This window comes from Lactuca sativa, chromosome 6 (genome assembly GCF_002870075.4).
Source record: "Lactuca sativa cultivar Salinas chromosome 6, Lsat_Salinas_v11, whole genome shotgun sequence".
In the NCBI taxonomy this organism is placed as follows: Eukaryota; Viridiplantae; Streptophyta; class Magnoliopsida; order Asterales; family Asteraceae; genus Lactuca; species Lactuca sativa.
This window is the reverse complement of record NC_056628.2, coordinates 186,941,855-186,966,806: the sequence shown is the minus strand read 5'-3', so window position 1 is coordinate 186,966,806 and position 24,952 is coordinate 186,941,855. Positions and strand designations below refer to the sequence as shown.

The 24,952-nt window shown below is 36.8% G+C and overlaps 1 protein-coding gene across 1 annotated transcript; it reads left to right on the top strand.

The window, feature by feature from the left end:
* The first annotated feature begins 19,975 nt into the window (after positions 1-19,975).
* On the top strand, positions 19,976-21,232 carry LOC111898836 (uncharacterized). Its single transcript, XM_023894713.2, has one exon. The coding sequence runs from the start codon at positions 20,093-20,095 to the stop codon at positions 20,960-20,962; it is 870 nt and encodes a 289-aa protein (XP_023750481.1). The 5' UTR covers positions 19,976-20,092; the 3' UTR covers positions 20,963-21,232.
* The last annotated feature ends 3,720 nt before the right edge of the window (positions 21,233-24,952 follow it).

Below are 24,952 nucleotides of genomic sequence, written 5' to 3'. Positions count from 1 at the left end.
TAATGTACTAGTATAGACTCATGAATGAACTGACTCTTGTGTGATTCCATGTACTTGGAATGGTAAGTGGTATCTCCTAACTATACATGTAATAGTTACTAACATGTACGTGTATAACACGCAATATGCCTTTGCTACCCAAAGGTACTGAACTGACTGAGGAAAACTTTTATGTCTCTATATGTATACATGATATATAACTGATAGCTAAACGACCTTCGAACGGATACCCGATACCCTACCAGACCACATCCCAACGGGGAAAAGGAAATAAAGCGGGTTAGCCTTCCTAAGTCATTTAAACATTATTTATATAACTATACCTATACAGGCATGCAATTGACAATATAAAAGCATATGAGGAGTTTTATAAAACCTTTGAAAAAGATTAATACTTAAGAAAAGATCGACTTGATGTCATTTTATAAAATGGTTTGAAAGTATTTGTTTGACAAAAACAATTTAAGTATAAAGGAACCTTTGTTTGAAGCACAACTATAACAGATTCAAAAAGGAAACATCCAGTTTGCAAGACACTTTCGAAAAGTGTTTTAACATGTAAAAACGTTTGAGAAAGCTATTTGAAGTACTCTGTTTGGTGAAATGGCTAAAAGTGTAGTAAGTCCATTTGTATGTTAGTTGTAAATCACATGTGATTGATTTCATAACCAAAAAGTATAACAAAGATTTATGTCTTTTACACAGGGATAACCGTGTGTTTACTTGTATTCTCCCCCTTAAAAGTGTATAAAAAGCATTTATAAAGCATTTGAAAGTGTAGATTAAAGGGGTATGAACTCACTTGATTGAAGTGGTTGATTTGAAGTAGTCGAGAGAAGAATCGAGCAGAACTTCGACAGGAAGAGTTGAAAACGCGGGAAAATCTCAGGATTCTCGGGAATCTTGGGAACACAAAACCTTCCTTTGGGATTTTAAGGTGAAAACCGGGGCCTTGGGAGGGTCTCGGGGGTTTAAACGTAGAGTTGCGGTGTGAGAAAGAAGGGAACTGAGCAATGGAACTCGGAGCCCTTGAAATCTATTTCTAGGGGCATTTTTGGGGTGTGCCACATCGTGGCAAGGGATGGCCACATCGTGGGGAGTCAAAATTATCCTCTTCCATTGATTGGATGCCCTCAGTCACTTGCCGGGTCGCGGCAAACTTGTGCCGCATCGTGGCAAGCCTGACAGCCTCGGATTTCAGGCCTCGAACTTGTAAAATCCGTAACTTTCGCGTACGAGCTCCGTTTTCGACATTCTTTATATGCACGCGTAGCTGAAAATATGATCTACAACTATCGTTTAGACTTCATCGGCAAATTTTGACTTTATCTTTAATTATTTATTTATAACGGGCCGGGACACGAAAAGTCCGTTAAAATTCCATAACTTCTTCATCCGATGTCCGTTTTCGTCAGACTTTCTCCATTGCGCTAATATTATTGATACCTTCGATTCTCATTTAGGTTGTTTTGGCCAAAAGTCTCTTGAGCTCTATTTCGAGTTTTTAGCTGCCTACTGTTGTATCCGGATCTTGGAAAAATCATAACTTCCTCATACGAAGTTAGATTTGGACGTTCTTTTTATGTACGTTCACGGTTTAATGTTATCCAGAACTTTAATTTAGATACTTAAGGCTAAAAACCATTGTGTTGAAACTTCGCATTTTTCGTTTAATCGGTGTTGCCGGTTTTGTCAGAAATCTTAGAATGGTCATAACGTCTTCGTTATAACTCGGATTTTTGTGTTCTTTATATGTATGAAAACCTTGATACGATTCCTACCACTTTTTTTATCCCAAATAAGATTTTAGGAAAGTTATATTTTGACCTAAATTTGATTGGCGTTACATTACATTGTCTCGAAATATCGGGTTGTCACATCATCCCCCCATTAGAGGGAATTTCGTTACAATAAGTTCTTTCTTCCTCCTCTAGCACCAAAAACGCACATAAATTATTTTGAAGCTTAAGAATCACTCAAATGGGGGCTAAGGGTCGATTTATAGGGTTTAGAAGGATGGAGGCTGAAGATATTAGGGTTAGGTTATGAGATAAGGAGCGTAAATAGGGTCCAAGACTGTTGGATTAGGTTTATAAGCTCATAACTATTATTGATATTTACTTGACCCTAGAGTAGCATGGTCCATTTGGGTTGCATGGAACAGGAACAATCTGAAGGATGGATAATTGAGAAGCGGTTATTTATGGTTTATTAATATATTATAAGTTCTAATATATTAATATGAAATCATATTATTTAATTCGTATTGATCAAGAATTAATTTGGAATTAATTTTGTGATCAAAAGAGACTAATTAAATATATGAGAATTGATTATGTAAATCATTCATTCTTATAATGTTGGAATATGATCTATAGTTCCTTATGTTGGGCTAAACACATGTGGTTACCTGTGACAACCCGAAATTTCCATTCTGAACAAACCATATCAAGCCAATGGAAGTAGAACAGTTACAGTGAAAATTCAGACTTCGAGTATAAGTTTGGCAGTTTTTCAGGATTTACACTTAAGGAGATATCATGAGAGTGGATGCACTAGGGTTTTGTGCAACATTGTTATTCCAATACTCTAGGATAGTAGAGTTCATTCCGGGAATAAAAATATTTTCTGCCAAAAATCCCAGGACTATATATAGAAAAATGAACCAAATAGTTCATTAGTTACATTTCCAATTAGAGAAAAGCCAAATTCTCTCTCACAGATCTTCGGGTTTTTATCCCAAATTGTGAGTAACTCTTTCTAGTAGTGTTAGAAAGCTTTAAATGTGTTCATAACATAGATTACATAGCTAAATCATTCGATTTAGGAGTTTACTCCCCAAGGTGTTCTTGGACGGTAAACTCCCGAAACCAAGCCTAGGTTGTCCCTCGTGATATACTACTGCCTTGGACTTGTATAGGAGTGTATTAGGGACATGAAATCAAACAAGAACCACCCAAGTTTAGGAGTTCACGGCCCAAGAGTATCTTAGGCTGTAAACTCCAAAAAGCATGCTCAAAATGGTGCTTTTAAGGCACCTAAGGTCTTAGACTTTTACCTAGACTTGTTCCCATTAAATCAAGGACCTTAAACACCTAGAAATCACCTTGCAAAGTGAGTTTACAGCCATGAAATGGTTCATGGGCTGTAAACTCATTAAAGGGGCACCAAAGTGTGTCAAGAGTCTCCATATGTTTGGAATAAAAGCCTAGAACTTATACCACTTGTGCATGAGGCTTGAAAACACGATAAACACCCTCCCAAGGGAGTTTACGGCCGTAAACTCCAAGGGAATATAGTCCCAGGGCCGTAAACTCCTCAAAGGAGTTAATAGGAAGCACAAACACTTGATCTAGCCTTGAAACAATTGACCACATGAGTTGTATAATTGTTAGACTTCATTTTGGGACTTTGTTGAGAGTTTACGGCCAGGAGTTTACTCCCCTGGGCCGTAAACTCCAAAGCATATGGTCATTTGACCGTAAACTCCCATTAGAGGCTTTGCACTCCTTTGTTGCAACCCATTAGCCTCCTAGCACTTGACCAAAAGTGTTTTCCTCGCGTTAAAATGTTTATACTTGTATAATTAGTGTTTTAAATCACTAATTATTTATATACATATGTCTTCATATGTAATTAGGATCATTGTGTGTGTCTAAAGTCTTCACTTGACACCAAGCACTTGTCCGATCCTTCCTTACGATAACAGTCCGTTCCATTCCATTCACTTACAATAGGTGAGTTCATACCCCTTAATCAATGTTTTAAACTGTTTTTAAATGTTTTACGGGGGGGGGGGGGGGGGATACAAGTTGAATTATGCTAATTATTATATCAATCACATGTGATTAATAAGCAGCATTTCAAATGATTGGCTACTCATTAGCCGTTTTACAAAACAGTTTCCTTCAAATGTTTTTCATAAACACTTTATGTGTTTAAAAACTCCTTATTACACTGTACATTTTATTCTGTATATTACATTTCAAACTTATTTACAATTGTGTTTCAAACAAATGTTCTTTATACTAAACTGTTTTATCAAACCCATGCCTTCGAAACCATTTTATAGATCGACATCAAGTCGATATTTTCTTAGAAAATATTTATGTTCAAAGGTTTTACAAATCTTATTTTATGCTTTTATATTATAAATTGCATGCCTCTATATGTATAGTTATATAAGAAATGTTTAAAAGACTAAGGAAGGCTATCTACCCTATTTCCTTTTCGCGCTTGAGATGTGGTCTGGTGGGATATCGGGTACTCGTCCGAAGGTCGTTTAAATATTAGTTATGTATCATGTGCACATATATAGTCATAAAATGCCCTTCCAGTTCATCCCATGCCCTTGGGTAGCAAGGGTATACATCCATGTTCATACGTACAAGTTAGATTACTAGTAAACTACCATATGGGTAGTTTAGGAAGATACTGGAACTATTACTAGAACGCGATATCATACTATGAGTCAGTTCATTCATGAGTCAATACTTACGACTAGAAGAACATATACAACTAGACTAGAGAAGAACATATACAAGTATACTAGAAAGAGAACATATACAACGATACTAGAATGATTACATTACTATACTTGCTAGGTAGAGAGCACGTACATTATAGCTAGAACAGTTCATTACATTACATATACATGAATACGTTAATAATTGTGATCCACTATATCGAAGCATGCCTTAAATGTTATGGCCCGAGTTGTAGCCAGAATTCTCTTGGAGGGAGAGCGTGAGTTTGCGTATAGATCTATATTGGATTGACTATCCTACACCTTGCTGCTAGCTACAGCCGGACCTGTAGGTATGCGGGTGCCAAACGTCATTCCGTTTTACGACCATTCGTATGTCGTTGTTACCAGTCGATAGTATGGTGCAATTAATCACATGATGCCTTAATATAAATCGGGTTTAAGGTAGTTAGTACAGCAGTAGTTCCTATAATACAACACTACAGTACTACATTTATTTTCCCTTACATATATTTAGTGATTTTTTCACTTAAACATTTAATATAAAAACTATATTTTGATAATGATAGTTACACTGGGGAAAATTACACACTTTTACGAGAAACAAACATTTAGAACAGTTAAGTCTTGGTAGAAGACTACCTTGAGAACACTTAGGTCTTGCTAGAAGACACCATTATATAATAGTAGGAATCATAAGGATTTCTAGAGTTTTTCAAACGTTTACAGTTGTTTTACAAACATTTTTATACTTACAGTTCATTTACATTTTCCATACTTACAGTTGATAAACTTACAAATTCTTACATATACAGTTCATATACATTTTCCAAACTTACAAATTCTTACATACAAATTAAGACACTAAAATACTTATGATCTCACCAGCTTCAAAGCTGATACTCGCTTTCAAAATTACTTGTATCCTCAGGTCATCATAGACAGGTACCGATGCAAGGAATAGGGAAGATGGAGCTTGTTGAAGACTCATCTTTCATTTCGATTTATGCTTTAGTGTTTATCAAAATTTGACAGAACACACTTGTATAATAATTATATTATTAATGCAATGGATGATGTTGTTTCTTGTTTACTACTTTACATCGTTGTGATACTATACATGACGTCCTCCGCCCCAGAACATTTCTGCCGTTCTTGGTTTTGGGGTGTGACAGATTGGTATCAGAGCATTGTTTATAGTGAATTAAGTATATCAACCCATAAAAGATATACTAACTATAAATACATAAGGGATTAAAAATACTCTGACCAAGAGTTTACACTTTAAATAATAAAATATTTGAGTAAGTATACGTGCTGCATTCATACTAAAATCAGTGTCACTAGGACAGTACAAAAGAATTACGATTGTTGGGCAACACAAGTGGGCTTAGAGACATATGGTCAAAACTGGGAAGATATATCCTGATCACCTATATTATCCGAGGGTTGACTAGCATGTGCCTAAGTTTAATTGTGTGGTTGCAACAATGCTAAAATCTTACCAACCCTACCACAATGAGAACAATAGAACATAACATTAAATTTAAAATACTATAGGAGTATTTGGTGTTACTATGAGTACTTTATACTTGAGAACTAAAATTACTAAGTTGATAGTTGCTAAGTGGATACACTAAGGCTATATGTAATTAGGATGTTATAGACTTAGAATCTATGGAAATTTTACTTCACCCCTATTCTGTGTGAATACGGAGTTAAGGTCACTTATTCAAAGGTCTATCTTGTTTAGATTACATATAACTGGTATGCACTTCACAAATAGTGATGTAACTGATGAAGATTTTCTAAATAATTATCTAGATAGTTTGTCTAATAATTATTTTCTTACCCCCAAATTCTCGCATAGATAACATGGCTGGACTCCATCCCCACGGCAACCAGTATCTTTTGAACGAAGTCATAGCTAGTTGGTTTGGAGAACAACCAGAGAATGATCATCCTATCCCCTTGAATGATCACCATGATGAAGACCTTTCGTATGATGCTAACTCCGAACCAGAGGTTAAGAACCTACCCCGAGCAGCTCACTTTCCAATTCCTAACCCTCGTCCGGCTTTTCATGGCCCGACCCCTGAGTGGGTGGAATGCTTAGAAACAAGGAGCCAAGGACAAGATCAGCCCATGCCATTTAATGGCGACCGAAGCTTTGACGACCTGAACAATGGGGGCTCAGCATGCAAAATCTTGCCAATCTTGGTCCGCAGAGTGGCCCGAAATGAGATTCAAGGCAGGACAGCCTTACATCAGATTACCGAATTTGTCACCGATGCGAGAATGCATACCCTCCGCACCATTCGTATAGAAGATGCTCACGAGAGATCAGAGAGAAACCATGAAACCCTGCTACAAGCGCTGGCTGAATCACGAGCCGAAGTCATAGAGCTCCGAGTACGGCAGAGGGTGTACGAAAGACACCTACTTGACGTGGAACTGAGAGTTCACCAGAAGGATGACCGTCGCCAGTAGTAGACGCTTTACTTTATTTTCCTTATAAAAAGGAATCGTGTTTTTCTGTCTATGCCCGATGTGGCATTTTCTATGAAATTATCTTGTACCGTAAGTACTTTAGTTAGGTCTTTATGCTGTCAAGAACTATCTTCTCTGTGGTTATGATGTAAGACCTTCACAAGGTCATTTTCCCGAATCTTTACATCGTGAATATCAAAGATATTGACAGCTGGCTAACTTCTGTGTCATTCTTCATTCAAGTACTCTTATCATACTTTCATTGGGGTCTATCTGAAACATTCTTTAGTCAAGTCATTGGGCTATAGTGATTTAACTCTGGATACATTTCCAAGTCTCTTTCAGTGGTTGGATCTTGTTATTCACCAACCCATGATACCTCGGCTTGCACAACAAACGTCTTGAGACCATTCTACGAACTTACTTCTACTCATTACTAGGACTGCATCATAGGGATGTAGGTCAAACCTTCGTGATCATACTTCCATTCTGTACTAGGACTGCATCATATGGATGTAGGTCAAACTTTCGAGAACATAGTCGTATTCTTTACATGAACAATCTAAGTACATCAAGGGTCAACCAGAATCGCTCACAAAACTTTTTTCTTTCATGTTACAGAATCATGTCGTCATCCGAAAGCAATCAGTCGAACAGAGAAACCTCAGCTTTTCCTATGGACGCCGCTACCTTTCAAACAGCAGTTACAACTGCCGTGGTGGCTGCCGTAACCACGGTCCTTGCACAGCGTAGCGCTATTAGCACAGTTAATGCTGTTGATGGGAATGAAGTTTCCAATCGTGGTATCCATCCAGGAAATCGCCAAACAGTAACAGTCACAGACTCGCAAAGCCGAAAAGTAGATAACAAACGAAAGCGTCAAGCCCAGAAAGAACGCAAGAGATCCCAAAGGCTGGCTATACAACAACAGCAAGTGGAAACCCCTGCCGTTCCCATACCGAGCAGGCCATACGATGGAAAACTCCCGAAGTGTGATAAGTGTAGTTTCCATCATCATGGGGCTTGCCATGAGATGCAATGTTGCAATTGCCTAAATATAGAGCACCATGCTCGTGGCTGTGGAGCACCGGCACGACCCATCACTCAAGTCCCTTTCATCAATACTAACCCTGCACACGAGAGTAGTTATAAAGTCGAACGCTTTAGGAAGCAATTTCCAAGGTGGATTAATGAGGAAGGCACTCGCGTCCACATAAAACTGGCTAAACACCTCACTTCCACCACCAATATTGGTGCTATCCAGATATGTCACCAATGCGGTGAAATTGGACACTTCAAGAAAGATTGTCCGATAGCAAAGAACTCAGGTGCTGATGGGAAGATTCTCGGGATCACAGCTGCAAGAGAGCCTACATCGGAACCCTCGTTAATGTAACTTAGGTGTGTTGTTGTAACAGACTTATAAACTATCCAGAACTAGTGCAACTAGAGTCTTACCTTTTGCGAGATCCTATCTGTATAGGGATTCTCGTGCTGCGTATACTTGTCTTTTGTAGTATATCTTATTCACAGCAATAGTCTTGTGGTAAATCTAAAGTACTGTAACTCTGTTGATGGTTGCACGGTTGTGTTTTGTCTGTAAACGTCTTATGTTCAAATCTAATGTCTTTAAGTTTCAGTATGATTTCGACATTATCATACGAATCGATTCAATTTGATCCTCACGAAAATAGCTTCATGCGTACGTCTCCTTTTCGGTAAACGCCTTTTCTAGCGAAGCCGTCATATCAGAACACCGAAGTACTCATGCCAGGAGTACCTCTTAGTTATTTTATTTCCGAAGAAATCCCCGAAGTACCACTCGTGCAATACGTCAAGTTTAATCCAAGGATTCATGCGATTGATCTATCACTGAGGAAGGTATACATAAGAGTGATATATAATCAAGCTTCTACAGGTTTAGAATTGATGATTCCACTTTAACTTCTTTTTCCCCGATGGGATGTGAGCTTAAACAAGAATCAGTTGTTCGACTACCTTTTCAATCTTAATTATATACGACTCGTATACCCGAAGTTGTGATTGTGAAACCATGTATGAATTCTAATATGAACTTCAGGATGGAGAACTGATCAAGACTACGAGTAATCACATCATCATGTGAACAAACTTAGAACCCAGTATGACTCCCGTAAACGGATCGCCCTATAGCTTAAACATCTACGGAGACACAAGAACAGCCCGGACAACTTAGTGAACTACACAGAAAGAGAATTAGAAGACTAGGCTTCTCACCCTGGAGAACCCCAGTCTTATTCTCCCAGAGATTGACGGATTGCATCGTATGTGCCTCGGATATCGAGGACACCGTCAAGATTTTCATTAGAAATCATTATCTCTGCCTCGCGTAGATGAAATGGTTGAGCAAACGCAAGGAAAGAAACTACTTCCAGGAATGGATCTGAGATCCGAATATCACCAGTTCGAGTGTTAGGGAAAGATGTCCGGAAGACTATCTCCTGAACTCGATGCGGACACTTCAAGTCCGTAGTGATACCCTTCGGATAGGACCAATACGCCCATAGTTTTCATGAGCTAAATGAATAGGGTACGTCTTTCTTAATTGGATCAGTTCGTCAATTCTCCATATAATGACTTACTTATCTACTCTCATAGTAAGAAGAAACCCCTGGAAACATTAACTTCAGAGGTACTTTTCGCAAAGTTCTCTAGGCACGAGTTTTGAAATTGAAGAGTTAAATTTCTATGACACACTGTTAATAATGTGGGAAATTTTGAGTACTCTTACAATTTGTCAAAGCCGTTGAGAATTTGTCGACACCGGAGATGCCGACAGTCATTCGCCAAATTCTAGGTCTTACCGACCTACTGTCATAGTTCATTCAGAACTCCTCGCAAATTACAGAAACCCGTATGACTTTGGCCCAGCAAGGGGTGGCCTTTGACTGGGAAGTTAATCAAGAGAGAGAAACCTTGGAGATTCCAAGTGAGTGACCAAGTTCTTTAGGAGAACTCACTCTGGGAATGGCTTAATATGCTTCGTATCGCATGGAAAGCTGAATCCTATATAGTTAGGACCTCCGAGATTCTTATCAGAATCGGTCCTGTGCCTCGCACACACTAGACCTACTCCGCGAACTCAGTAACGTACATTCTACTTTTTGCGTCTCGATTGTGAAACCATACCTTTCCGATAGGACTCTTGTAAGTCCCCTCGTCGAGATCCTCGCCTTCGTATTAGAACCGTAGTGACCCTCGACCGAGAGGTCAAGAAGCCGAAGCAACACCATCGCCCGTTAGTGAAGGTTCGTTGGGACTCCAACCGAGAACCCGATTTCACTTAGGTGCGCTAGAACCAATCGATTAGGAAGTTTCCTCCTCACGACTCGATCATTCGTTCCTACATCCTTGCCTAAATTCTAATTTCGGGACGAAATTCCCTTCAACAGGGGGATGATGTGACAAGCCGAAATTTCCATTCTGAACAAACCGTATCAAGCCAATGAAAGTAGAATAGTTACAGTGAAAATTCAAACTTCGAGTATAAGTTTGGCAGTTTTTTAGGATTTACACTTAAGGAGATATCAGGAGAGTAGATGCACTAGGGTTTTGTGCAACACTGTTATTCCAATACTCTAGGATAGTAGAGTTCATTCCGGGAATAAAAATATTTTCTGCCAAAAATCCCAGGACAATATATAGAAAACTGAACCAAATAGTTCATTAGTTACATTTCCAATTAGAGAAAAGCCAAATTCTCTCTCACGGATCTTCGGGTTTTTATCCCAAATTGTGAGTAACTCTTTCTAGTAGTGTTAGAAAGCTTTAAATGTGTTCATAACATAGATTACATAGCTAAATCATTCAATTTAGGAGTTTACTCCCCAAGGTGTTCTTGGCGGTAGACTCCCGAAACCAAGCCTAGGTTGTCCCCCGTGATATACTACTGCCTTGGACTTGTATAGGAGTGTATTAGGGACATGAAATCAAGCAAGAACCACCCAAGTATAGGAGTTCACGGCCCAAGAGTATCTTAGGCCGTAAACTCCAAAAAGCATGCTCAAAATGGTGCTTTTAAGGCACCTAAGGCCTTAGACTTTTACCTAGACTTGTTCCCATTAAATCAAGGACCTTAAACACCTAGAAATCACCTTGCAAATTGAGTTTACGGCCATGACATGGTTTATGGGCCGTAAACTCATTAAAGGGGCACCAAAGTGTGTCAAGAGTCTCCATATGTTTGGAATAAAAGCCTAGAGCTTATACCACTTGTGCATGAGGCTTGAAAACACCATAAACACCCTCCCAAGGGAGTTTACGGCCGTAAACTCCAAGGGAATATGGTCCCAGGGCCGTAAACTCCTCAAAGGAGTTAATAGGAAGCCCAAACACTTGATCTAGCCTTGAAACAATTCACCACATGAGTTGTATAATTGTTAGACTTCATTTAGGGACTTTGTTGAGAGTTTACGGCCAGGAGTTTACTCCCCTAGGCCGTAAACTCCGAAGCATATGGTCATTTGACCATAAACTCCCATTAGAGGCTTTGCACTCCTTTGTTGCAACCCATTAGCCTCCTAGCACTTGACCAAAAGTGTTTTCCTCGCGTTAAAATGTTTATACTTGTATAATTAGTGTTTTAAATCACTAATTATTTATATACATATGTCTTCATATGTAATTAGGATCATTGTGTGTGTCTAAAGTCTTCACTTGACACCAAGCACTTGTCCGATCCTTCCTTACGATAACAGTCCGTTCCATTCCAGTCACTTACAACAGGTGAGTTCATACCCCTTAATCAATGTTTTAAACTGTTTTTAAATGTTTTATGGGGGGGGGGATACAAGTAGAAGTATGCTAATTATTATATCAATCACATGTGATTAATAAGCAGCATTTCAAATGATTGGCTACTCATTAGCCGTTTTACAAAACAGTTTCCTTCAAATGTTTTTCATAAACACTTTATGTGTTTAAAAACTCCTTATTACACTGTACATTTTATTCTGTATATTACATTTCAAACATATTTACAATTGTGTTTCAAACAAATGTTCTTTATACTAAACTGCTTTATCAAACCCATGCCTTCAAAACCATTTTATAAATCGACATCAAGTCGATCTTTTCTTAGAAAATATTTATGTTCAAAGGTTTTACAAATCTTATTTTATGCTTTTATATTATAAAATGCATGCCTCTATATGTATAGTTATATAAGAAATGTTTAAAAGACTTAGGAAGGCAATCCACCCTATTTCCTTTTCGCGCTTGAGATGTGGTCTGGTGGGATATCGGGTACTCATCCGAAGGTCGTTTAAATATTAGTTATGTATCATGTGCACATATATAGTCATAAAATACCCTTCCAGTTCATCCCATGCCCTTGGGTAGCAAGGGTATACATCCATGTTCATACATACAAGTTAGATTACTAGTAAACTACCATATGGGTAGTTTAGGAAGATACTAGAACTATTACTAGAACGCGATATCATACTATGATTCAGTTCATTCATGATTCAATACTTACTACTAGAAGAACATATACAACTATACTACAGAAGAACATATACAACTATACTAGAAAGAGAACATATACACCGATACTAGAATGATTACATTACTATACTTGCTAGGTAGAGAGCACGTACGTTACAGCTAGAACAATTCATTACATTACATATACATGAATACGTTAATAATTGTGATCCACTGTATCGGAGCATGCCTTAAATGTCATGGACCGAGTTGTAGCCAGAATTCTCTTGGAGGGAGAGCGTGAGTTTGCGTATAGATCTATACTGGATTGACTATCCTACACCTTGCTGCTAGCTACAGCCGGACCTGCAGGTCTGCGGGTGCCAAATGTCATTCCGTTTTACGACGATTCGTATGTCGTTGTTACCAGTCGATAGTATGGTGCAATTAATCACATGATGCCTTAATATAAATCCGGTTTAAGGTAGTTAGTACAGCAGTAGTTTCTATAATAGAACACTATAGTACTACATTTATTTTCCCTTACATATATTTAGTGATCTTTTCACTTAAACATTTAATATAAAAACTATATTTTGATAATGATAGTTACACTGGGGAAAATTACACACTGTTACAAGAAACGAACATTTAGAACAGTTAAGTCTTGGTAGAAGACTACCTTGAGAACAGTTAGGTCTTGGTAGAAGACACCATTATATAATAGTAGGAATCATAGGGATTTCTAGAGTTTTTCAAACGTTTACAGTTGTTTTACAAACATTTTTATACTTACAGTTCATTTACATTTTCCATACTTACAGTTCATAAACTTACAAATTCTTACATTTACAGTTCATATACATTTTCCAAACTTACAAATTCTTACATACAAATTAAGACACTAAAATACTTATGATCTCACCAGCTTCAAAGCTGATACTCGCTTTTAAAATTACTTGTATCCTCAGGTCATCATAGACAGGTACCGATGCAAGGAATAGGGAAGATGGATCTCGTTGAAGACTCATCTTTCATTTCGATTTATGCTTTAGTGTTTATCAAAATTTGACAGAACACACTTGTATAATAATTATATTACCAATGCAATGGATGATGTTGTTGCTTGTTTACTACTTTACATCGTTGTGATACTATACATGACGTCCTCCGCCCCAGAACGTTTTCGCCGTTCTTGGTTTTAGGGTGTGACATGACCCATGGATGATCCATGGAGGTTTAAACCCATGGAGGATGAGGAATATGGAAGGTCATGCACATTAGGGTTTGCATGGTGTAACCCTAATTAAGCCACACTATATAAGAACCCATGTAGTTCATGAAATTGGCACTTAAGGGATGGACTAGTGGTTACACATGAGGGCAAGCCGATTTTATGAGTGCAAGTAACCTTCTCTCAACTTCCTCCATTGTTGGTGGTGTTGTGTGATTCCATTTGAGGTGCAACACTTGGGGCACTAAGTTCTTAAAGGTCCAAGGCTTCCAACTACACAAAAGGTATGTCATCTAACTAGAATTTGTAGTAAAGATACTTCATTGTATGCTAGTTAGGATGATGCTTTGGAATATTTAAAGTTTGCATGTATATTAGAGAAAACATAGATCCAAAGCATCTAGGGTTACATGTACACCATAGGAATGTTACAATGCTCAAAACCCATCAAGGTGCATTTTATGCACCTATTTTGCATGTTTATATCCATCCTTTCATAACATTCTACATCATAATTCTTGCATTTGGTTAATTATTTGGGCGATTGCATATTTTATTAATAATTCCTTGTACTTCACTATTTTTGATTTATTTTGTAGGAATCATGGAGCATGGAGCATGGATTTTGGAGCATGAAGAGAAGATGGACCAGTCATGCCATGGAAGAAAACATGAAGAAATAAACCGATTCATTGTTGTGTTATCATCATAGCAAATGACTATGTTTGAAACACGGGTCGTGTTTGTCCTTTCTCATCTTATATTTAAGCAACATGACTCGCGGTGAAGCTAGACTGAAGAAGGAGCCAACAATGAAGACTCATTGGACTTTTAGCAAAAAGCATGGGCCATGCCAAAAACACATGGCCATGCCAAAAACACATGGGCAAAAGGCATGGCCATGCTAAATATGCATGGTCTCATGGAATGCATGTGAATAGTTAATTTTGGTGCTAAATTGGAGGAGATCAACACTTTTAGTTCAAGGACGGCTTTGGAGCAACTTCTGGCGATTTTAATTAGGGAGATTTTTGGGGATTCTTGAAGGCTACTAATCATTGCAAACACTTTTGATTTCCTTTTATGAGCATTAAACATTTCAATTCCATCTTTATTCTTGTTTGATTTGTTCTTAGCCATGTATGGCTAAGAAACCCTAATTTCTAGTTCTTGTTCGAAACATGTTGATTGCTTGACTTGAAGCATACGATTTGATTTTTGATTTGTGATTCTATTCTAGTGATTATGTTTTTGTTCTAGAAGCCTTGAATTTTATTTGTGTTTGATTGGCCACTTTCATGAATTGAATTTTTGTGTAGTTAATTAACTTTTAGGGCACCTAATCGTTCTATTAAGTTAATAATTGGTAACAAACAATAAGTTTTACTATTTTAAAACATATATCACATATCTTCACACTTCCGAGCGTATGTAAAGAAATGAGCATTGTTGGGAAGCTTGTACAAAACTTAATGCAGTTTTGCAATACAATCTAAGAGCATGTTTAAGTGTAATTAGTAAAGCTAGGTTTAGTCAAAGAGCGTGTTTTGGTTAGATAATTTGGAAAGCGAGAGGTGTTAGAGTGTGTTAATATCTTTCAGAACCAACTTAGAATAGCAATCATGAATTACATCAAGTCATAATCAAGTTGAACAACTACATTGAGAACTAGAACTAGAACCATTCCATCAAACTGTTTACAAGTTTATTCCATTTCTGCATGTTTTTAAAGTTGATTGTTATTTTATTATTTTACTTTTGCATACAAAACCCACTTTTGTGCTCAAAGTACCTTGCGCAAATAGGTATTGACTTTTATCCCGTGTCTCTGTGGTTCGACCTTGCTTGCCTTGTACTACTTTTTAGTGCATTAAAGCAGTATATTAGGAGTCCATTGTACCCCTATTATTTGTTCGGTTTGACACGCCTAACAATTAGATTTAGTTTTGGGCTTTGTTTTTGTATGTTTTGGTCCTATGGGTCCTCTGTGTGGGTTTGAGCCACTCCAGGAGCTAGGAATGCTATATCTTAGCCTCCCTAATGTCCTTGTGAATAAAAATGTTATCTTGATGTGTTATATTGGACCATGCATTAGTTAGGGCTCTTATTATTGGTCTTAATGGTCAAAAATGAGTATTGAGTCCCATTAAGTCATGCAACACTGTAAAGTTGCCAACTTTACGTGTTAAGACCTTATTTTTCTAGTAGATCTGAAGTTTGGATGTAAAGGTATTAAGGGATTATGACCCTAGGTTGGCTTTTGGGACTTTGGCCTATACGACGGGTGTACTCCTTATTACGTTGTGCATACTGGTTCAGCAGCCCACTTCCGGGTCAATGTGCATATGTGGGGCATATGTATAGGGTACACCGGGTGTATGGCAAGCAGTGGGCTTTTATTTGTTTTGGGCCCTTATTAGACTTGGACTTCTTTTGGGCTTTGGGCCTTAGTTGGATTTTGGGCTTTATATCTGTTGGGCCATAGTTGGACCTTAGGTTTATAGGTTGGGCAATTTATGGGCCTTGGGACACTATAGAGTTAGTGGGTCAAGCTAGTTGGGCCCAATAAGGAAAAAGGTAAAATAGTCTTTTACCCTGGAGGTTAATGATGATGAGTTGGGACCCCAGTTTTGGTTTATGACCTAATTATTAATTAGGGTATTGTTTGATGATATTTTGTGCGAAGATTTCCCGGATCAGCAGTCTGAGATTTTATCTGATTTTTTAGAAGTTTGAGGCGAGTTTCCTCCCAGTTCTTAGCGGGTCAAAGGCACCAATGTCGACCAATGGATTATGATTATTTGTATGCCAGTTGTCTGTGTGACCTTGCATGTATGTATTTATTGTATGTATGTCAGGTGGGGCATGATGGGTGAGTTGGGCGAGGCTCATCACATGATATAGACATATCTGTTCTGAGCGGGGCCCGATGTCGGGCGGGGCCCATTGGTTGCTAGGCTTGGCCCATTATATGTGTAACACCCAAATTTTCAAATAATTTTTCATATTTTTAAAAACACATTTTCATTCATAATTGTTATAAAACATCACTGTATCACATAGTCAAATCATAACATCACATCCCAAGATCATAATATAAAAACTCCTCGTGTGTGTACTGATCAAGCCGGCGCCTTCCCGCGATCCTCACTGGTACCTGAAACACATAACACAACACTATAAGCATAAATGATTAGTGAGTTACCCAAAATACCACACACAACAGATATTAGCCACTCGAGGCTATAACTCTGTTTGACCCTTTGGTCGATGTGTCTCAGTGGGACCCTCCAATCACATAACTCTGTGGGCCATTCTAGCCCTAACTTTGTGGACCTTCCGGTCCTAACTCTGAAAACTCTGGTACATACATGACATAAATCACATAGAAATCACATCATGCAAAAGTATACAAAATACTCTATCACATAACTCTAATTACCACTCTAGGTAAAGTATAGTGAGAAGACTTACCTCGGGTAACTCGGTAAAATCTCGAACTCTGTAAAATTCGATCTAGCCTCTGCCTAAGAATATGAAATAATCACTCTAAATCAATACACCCCTTAAGGCTAGGCTATTCCCTCTCTTAGTACTCTCAGAAGGGTAAAAGACCATTTTACCCCTCTCATGGATTAAAGACCCTAAAGTTGACCAAACCCTAAAAGTCAACAAAAGTCAACTTCCCGAGTTACGCTGCACGTACAAAACATGTACGCTGGGCTTACCCGGTGCCTTCTCAGACAACGGGGTGCGCGACCCCTTACGCCGTGCGTACTGGGATTACGCCCAGCGTAACTCCCAGTTTCAGACTCTAAGAATTTTGGGGTCTTAATCAGTTAAGACCTACGTCCAACTTCTAGATCTGACCATTTATAACCCTCTTAATCCATAAAGTCGGTGACTTTAAGCCTTTGCATGGTTGGACAAGTCACTAACATCCATAATACTCCACTTCTTAACACTAGAAAGCTCAATACTCAAGCATGACCTCATATCCACGACTAAGATGGAAACTTTATGGATCTATAACACAAATACCACTGAAATGGGACAGATCTAGGTCCATGGAGCACATTACACTCATAAAGTCTCCACCTTTGGGACTTTTAGCCCTAAAATGGCCCATGCAACATCAAACCAAAATGAAGAGGAAAGTTTTGAACTTTATACCTCCAAATGCAGCTCCTTCCTCTGTAGATCTTAGATCCAAACTTGCACTTCAAGCTCTAGCCTCCACAAGCTCCTCTCCTTCTTCTTCACTAACACATCATGGCACTTTTAGCTCCAAAACACTCACTCTCAAGCTAAGGACGATGGGAGGCTCTCTTAGGGTTTCACTCACTGATATGGAGGCTGAGAAATGAACCTTAGCATCCATTATATAGTGTACAAATCAAATATTAGGGTTTGCGTTTGGACCCATTACGCCCAGCATTCCCAGGTGAGTCTGCATCCAAATTAAGCGCATGAGTACGCGTAGCGTACTCCCCAGTACGCCCAACATACTCATTTGCTACAAGAAGTCTTTCAAAGGACCACATTTGACAACTTGACAAAAATGGAAGGATATAATAGCTTTACCTGGATTTCGGGATGTTACAGTATGTTTAATATGTATGGTATGAGGTGTTTTGGGGAACTCACTAAGATTCGTGCTTCCAGTTTTCAGTTTATGTTTCAGGTACTTCCGGATCGAAGGGGAATAGCTCGGGATGATCGCATCACACACACCATGATTTCTGCCTTATTTGACTTTGATGTATTGGGATGATTGATTGACATACTAAGATTTTCCTTTATGGTTTTATGAACATGTTTGGTTGATGATTTTATTATTATGGAAACGAAATTTTTGGTTTTAAATTTTGGGATGTTTCAAAATTTCAGCCCCAAAATCACATGTATAATTAGGTATTATTTCATGAATGGAGATCAAAAGACAAAGAAGAAAGAGTAAGGAGTATTTGTGGTCAATGTGGGTGAAGTGTCCGATTCGAAATCAACACATCTATTAGATAGAGGTTAAAAAATGCCCAAACTCGGAATGGAGGAATAGGGCCCAAATTCATGTAGCAAAAAATACCACACGGACACACATACACACACACACACATACACCAAACATTTATCATCAAGAATCCCCTTGAGCACATACACTCCCCACATAGATGCGAAAGGGAAAGCTTCAATCAATTCCCTTCAAGATACAACGAGTGTTGGGTAGTTTGAAAAGTTTAAGAATTAAAGAGTTTGTGATTTCATTCACATGTTTCATCCATTGGACTAATATGTGATTTCATTCACATGAAGAAGCCATTAAAGATCAGTAGTAGCGAGGTGCTGGCTAATGGTGGCATATTGAGACGATGATGACAGGTGGTGTCTTGATGGTGGCGATAGATGATGAGATAAGTGGGTGCTTATGTATCTTTAGTCTATATGTGAACCAGCTGGATCTAAGCCTTCCAAATGAGTAAAATATGCTTTGTTTCCATTGAAAGACACATAAAGTAACTAGTTTGCCTTTTTTGGTTCAAATGTGGTTGTCGGTGAGCTTTCGCATCTAAATTTGTTCTAGTATTTTGATTTTCACTTCTTTGGTTCAACTGGTTTCAACATTTTGGCATCTGAATTTCTCCTGTATGTGTGTGTGAAGTGCATATGGAGGGATCGATCTTTTTGAGTTGAAGATGCTTGAGAAACAAGATGTAAAAATAAAAATAAAGAAATATAATAGTTATTTTAATTTTTGAAAATATCAAAATTAAAAGAACAATTAATCCAAAACTTTAATGGTTCAGACCATTTAAAAACAAATACATACCCCAAAAACCATTTTTGGAGATAGGGATGAGCAAAAGGACCAAACCGGCGCGAACCGGACCCGACCCGGGAACCGGCTTCGGCCAAAATCAAGAACCGAACCGAACCGGACCGGACCGGACGTTCTACCGGTTCCCGGTTCCTACCGGTTCTTGTCATGTCTTTAAATGTTGGAACCAGTCCTTGAAAAATAGCATCATATGGTTCCGGTTTTTGCCGGTTCTACCGAATCCGGTTATATCGGTTCCGATTCCTGGTTCCAAAAATCCTCAAAAATAACGTTCCGGTCCCAGCCCAACCGGTTCCATCGAGTTCTGGTTCTGATGCCGGTTTCGGTTCCGATACCGGTTCTGGCCGGTTTCCTGATCCATATGCTCATCCCTATTTGGAGATACGCCTCTAAAAAATTGGTGTATGTCAAATTGGGTTAAATAAATGTCCATATTATTATTTTGCATTTTTTTTTTCTTTGGAAACGGTCTTGATGTCAGGAGCAGTTATCTCGAATCTCGATCTCCACAAAATAAAGCCAAAAAAAAAAGTGAACAAAACACTGTCGTCCCAATTCGGACAAAATCCAAATCTCCGTGATGCATACCGACGGCAAGTCTGAGGCGGAGCGACTGCTTGGTATCGCCGAGAAGCTCTTACAAGCTAAAGATCTCAACGGCGCTCGTGATTTTGCAATTTTAGCTCAAGAGACTGAGCCCTTAGTCGAAGGCTCCGATCAGATCTTGGCGGTTGTTGACGTCCTTATCGCCGGTGACAAACGAATTAAGAACCAAAACGACTGGTATGCAATTCTTCAATTAGAAACCCGAAATGACGATACCGATCTCGTCAAAAGACAGTATCGCCGCCTTGCGCTTCTTCTTCATCCTGATAAGAACAAGTACGTTTTCGCAGATGCAGCGTTCAAGCTCGTTGCAGATGCGTGGGCAGTGTTGTCCGATCCCTCGAGGAAAATTGCGTATGATAATGAATTGTTTGCGTTTTCGAAGGTAGATCTAGTTGCCATGAAGAAAGATGGAGAGAAAGGGGATGATCAGAATCATCAAATTTTACGTGATAAGATTTCGGGGAGACGAACATCGGCAAATATATGGACGGTGTGTCCGTTCTGTTACAATATGTATGAGTATCCTAGGGTTTACGATGGATATTGTTTGAGATGTGTGAACTGTCAACGAGCGTTTCAGGTGGTGGTTATACCTCCATCTTCGTTGCCACCGACTGTACCGGGAAAAGAAGCGTATTACTGGTATTGGGGGGATTTTCCGATGGCATTTCCATCCACCAATTCATTGACGAAGGACAGGAACACGCCGCTTGCAGGACCTGGTGAGGATTCCGTCGTCGGAACTCCGCCAGTGGCAGAAATTAGACACCCACCACCTCCGACTGCTGGAAGCAAAGTTGCTAAAAAGAGAGGTAGGCCGAGAAAGAATCCCCTGCCCTAAAAGTCCTTCAGAAACTGAGGGTTCCATAGAAATTCGTTGAAGGACTTAGCAATTTTTGAGAGTTTTCTTCGGATTGTTCAAGAAATTCTTCAAAATCTTTGTAGCTTGCCTCTCAAATGAATGAAGAATTTGAAGAAAGCAATTAATTGACTCGAGAAACATTTAGGTTGGTATGTAGTGTTATTTTGTTTACTTTTCTTTCATGTTCATAGATATGGCAAATTACATGGAAATTGAATATAAACTTAAATAAAAATATAATTTTAAACACTTGTTGATAAATCCTATTTTTGTTCGAAATTACAATCGAAATTGTCAGGAATCTTATCCAAGATCATTTTATATTTTACAAAATAAAATTAGGATCGGAACCAAAATCATATCATATTATATTATAAATGATATATTTTTTATCATATATACATTTGAAACCTCCATAACCTTTGAATTTTCAACTAAATATAATTAATCTATTAAATCTAAATATGTTATTATATGCAAAAATTATCTTATTGTTTGTGGACTTTTAAAATGATTATTATAAAATAGTTATGTGTTAATTTAAATATTATGTTAAATCCAAAACATAAATCAAAATATAAGCTAAACTTAAAAAAAATATATTCAAATATCATTTTTGAAAATAGTTAAAATGGATTAAATAATATAAATATAGAATCACAAGTCGAATTAAAAAAAAATATCAAAAACTATTTTTATTATAAATATATTTTTTTTCAAAATAAGTGGATTTAATTGATTAAAAAAATTACATTGTGTCAACTTACAAAAAATGATTTATATATCTAACTAAGCATCATGATCGAAATTTAAAAAATCAACAAAAAAATAATTTTTAAATTAATCAATCATAACATTAATTTGTAATACTTAAATCGAAACTATGTTTAGTTTTATTTAAACGCAAACTTCATGTAGATGCCATTAAATAATATGCTTGTGATATATATATATATATATATATATATATATATATATATATATATATATATATATATATATATATATATATATATATATATATATATATATATATATGGGGTTCAAATCAATTATAAATTTATATATCAACATAGTATACAAGCTCTTGTCTTATTATTTTCAACATTTATATGTAAAAAATTTATCTATATCATATTATTCTATTGAATAATATGATTTTGATAGAAATATATTTTTTAGTATGGTTCAAATAAATTATAAATTTATATATCAATTTAGTGTAAGAGTTATTATTTTATAATTAATGTCGTATTATTTACAACATATATATGCTAAAAATTTAACTATATAGTTTTATTCTCCGCAACACACGAATATTCATCTACTTAACTTATATTCAAATTTGCTAGTAAGGTCTTGGATTTGCAATATACATTATAAAAATATGTGGATTTAGATGTTAATATTGAATCAAGTTCAACTTTTTAAACATAAATAATAATATTTGTTGCTGTGAACTGTAAAAATTAGAAAAAAAACATATTAATTACAAAAAGAAACAAGATCATTATGATCTACGACAAGAGCTAAAGATCACAAACGGAATATCATGAGTGCAACCTGCCTAATTCCGGATCAAGTGATGATGCTCTATTAGACTTCTTGCAACTTGAAATTCTCAATTTCAAGTTGAATACATAAATTTGGAGTCGTGACTATATAAATGACACATTTTTTTCTATCACCAAATTCATTTGAAACATACACCATCTTTCAATTTTCAACTTCTTGTAATTAATCTATTAAATATAAATATGTTATTAAATACAAAAATTATCTTATTATTTAAAGGTGATTAAATAATAAAAAAGATAGAATGACAAGTCAAATTAAATAAAAGAATAAAAAATTATTTTTATTATAATTCATTTGTTTTTTTGAACTAAATTGTTTTTAATTAATTAAAAATTACATTGCATTAACTTACAAACAATGATTTATATATCAATTGACCATCATGATCGAAATTAAAAAAAACAGTAAATGAATTTTAAATTAATCAATCATAACAATAAACTGTAATCTTTAAATTGAAACTATGTTTAGTTTTATTTTAACGCAAATTCCAAGTAGATGCTATTGAATAGTATGATATATATATATATATATATATATATATATATATATATATATATATATATATATAGAGAGAGAGAGAGAGAGAGAGAGAGAGAGTGGAAGGATAATTTGAGAACTTAAAGTTTCATGAAAACTAAAAGTGAAACGTTGGATCAATCTTTTGGACGGATTAGATGATTAGTGACATACTTTTTAAATATAGCTTCTTAGCAATAAACGACAGGGTAAATCTGGTATAAAAAAATCAAATTACCTGTTATTTTAAATATCATTTACCCCCCCCCCCCCCCTCTTCCCCTCTCTATCTCAATGTATCGCGTTCTTCAACACATTATCCCATCTCCGTTGACCGCCTCCATTTGCCCTCTAACAACCACCCTACATTTGCCAACAACCAACGCCTTCGACAACTTACTACTCTTTCCTTCGGCGACCACCACTACGACGACCGAATATCTCTTCTCTCTCTCTCTCTCTCTCTCTCTCTCTCTGTCTTTATATATATATATATATATATATATATATATATATATATATATATATATATCAGTCACTGATTTCCTGCATGATTACCACTGCCTAACGCCGCCACCGTATATCTGGAATCAAAATCCATTTCGTCGATCCATTGTATCAGAAACCGATCTTCATTGAAGATCCCAACGATTGATAGATTGAACAACATGGTGGTCGCACCCTTCTTCCCTCTCGGAGTTCCATTCCCTAAATAGTGTCGACAGACTAAATAGTGTCGTGGCAGACTAGTTGGCTAAATAGTGTCGCGGCAGAATTCGTATCTTGTTATCTTCGATTATCGACAGACTAAATAGTGTCGCGACAGAATTCTCCTTTTGGCTCTAAGCTTTCGGTCTCAAGGACGTGAATCAGAGGTTCAATCGCATAGGCATCCTTCTCTACTTGCATTTCGAGGTTAATAGGATTAGGTCTCGCTTCAGTAGCTGAAGAAACAAATCTCGCCCCAAAACATGATCTTGTCCATATTTGACTTCTCGACCCATTTTTAAATCATGTTTTGTTTTAACTTAGACTCGAATCAATCTTCGAAGGTATATCCAAATGCCTCCTTTGTTTATATTCAATCAAATTTTGTTCATCGTTAAGCCCAAGGACAAATTTACAGGTTTTAATTGCTACAAGTATACGTTCCTGTTATCATTTGTAGTGGATTCTGTTCCAGTAATGTCTGAATTGAACACTACTTATGAATCTTCTTCTGATCATCATTCGATATTGATAGTAGAACAAAGAGAACAAAGCCTCTCATATGATTACATCTTCTACTAGAAAAGAAAAACCAAGTTAGTTGGTTACCCTTTTGACATTATTTTTACCTTTTGTTCACTAAGGATTATAAATTTGGATGCTTTGTGTATCTATCTCTATCTATTATAACTAGGAGAAGCCATCCATACAAAGGATAGGAAGGAGAATGTGGATGCAAATAATTTAAGTTCTAGGGGCATCTTAGATAATAACACAAATGCCAATGTATGTTTGGACAATGATTCTTATATTGCAATCAACAACATGTTTGTGGATTCTAAGGTAATCATATATCTGATTATTTGTCATTTGTTGTTTGACTTTTTGATTTTATTATCACAAATCATAATATAAATGAAAGTATGTTGTAATTATGGTAACTCAATGGATTCTCATAAAGTGTTTCATTTGTTTATATGATGTAGGGATTTGTTGTAACAAAATCTTTTGCAAATGGAACCATATTTTCTCCTACATTCCATATTTCCATAATTATTGAAAGAGAAATTGTAGATGGAGGTAAATAACTAAATTGCTATTTTGTTGACAGTTAAAACAAAACATGATTTAATTAAAATATCATGAAATAAATTGTGGATGTTT

Coding starts and splice junctions, on each gene's coding strand:
- LOC111898836 (XM_023894713.2), top strand. CDS start 20,093: ATGCATACCGACGGCAAGTCTGAGGCGGAGCGACTGCTTGGTATCGCC.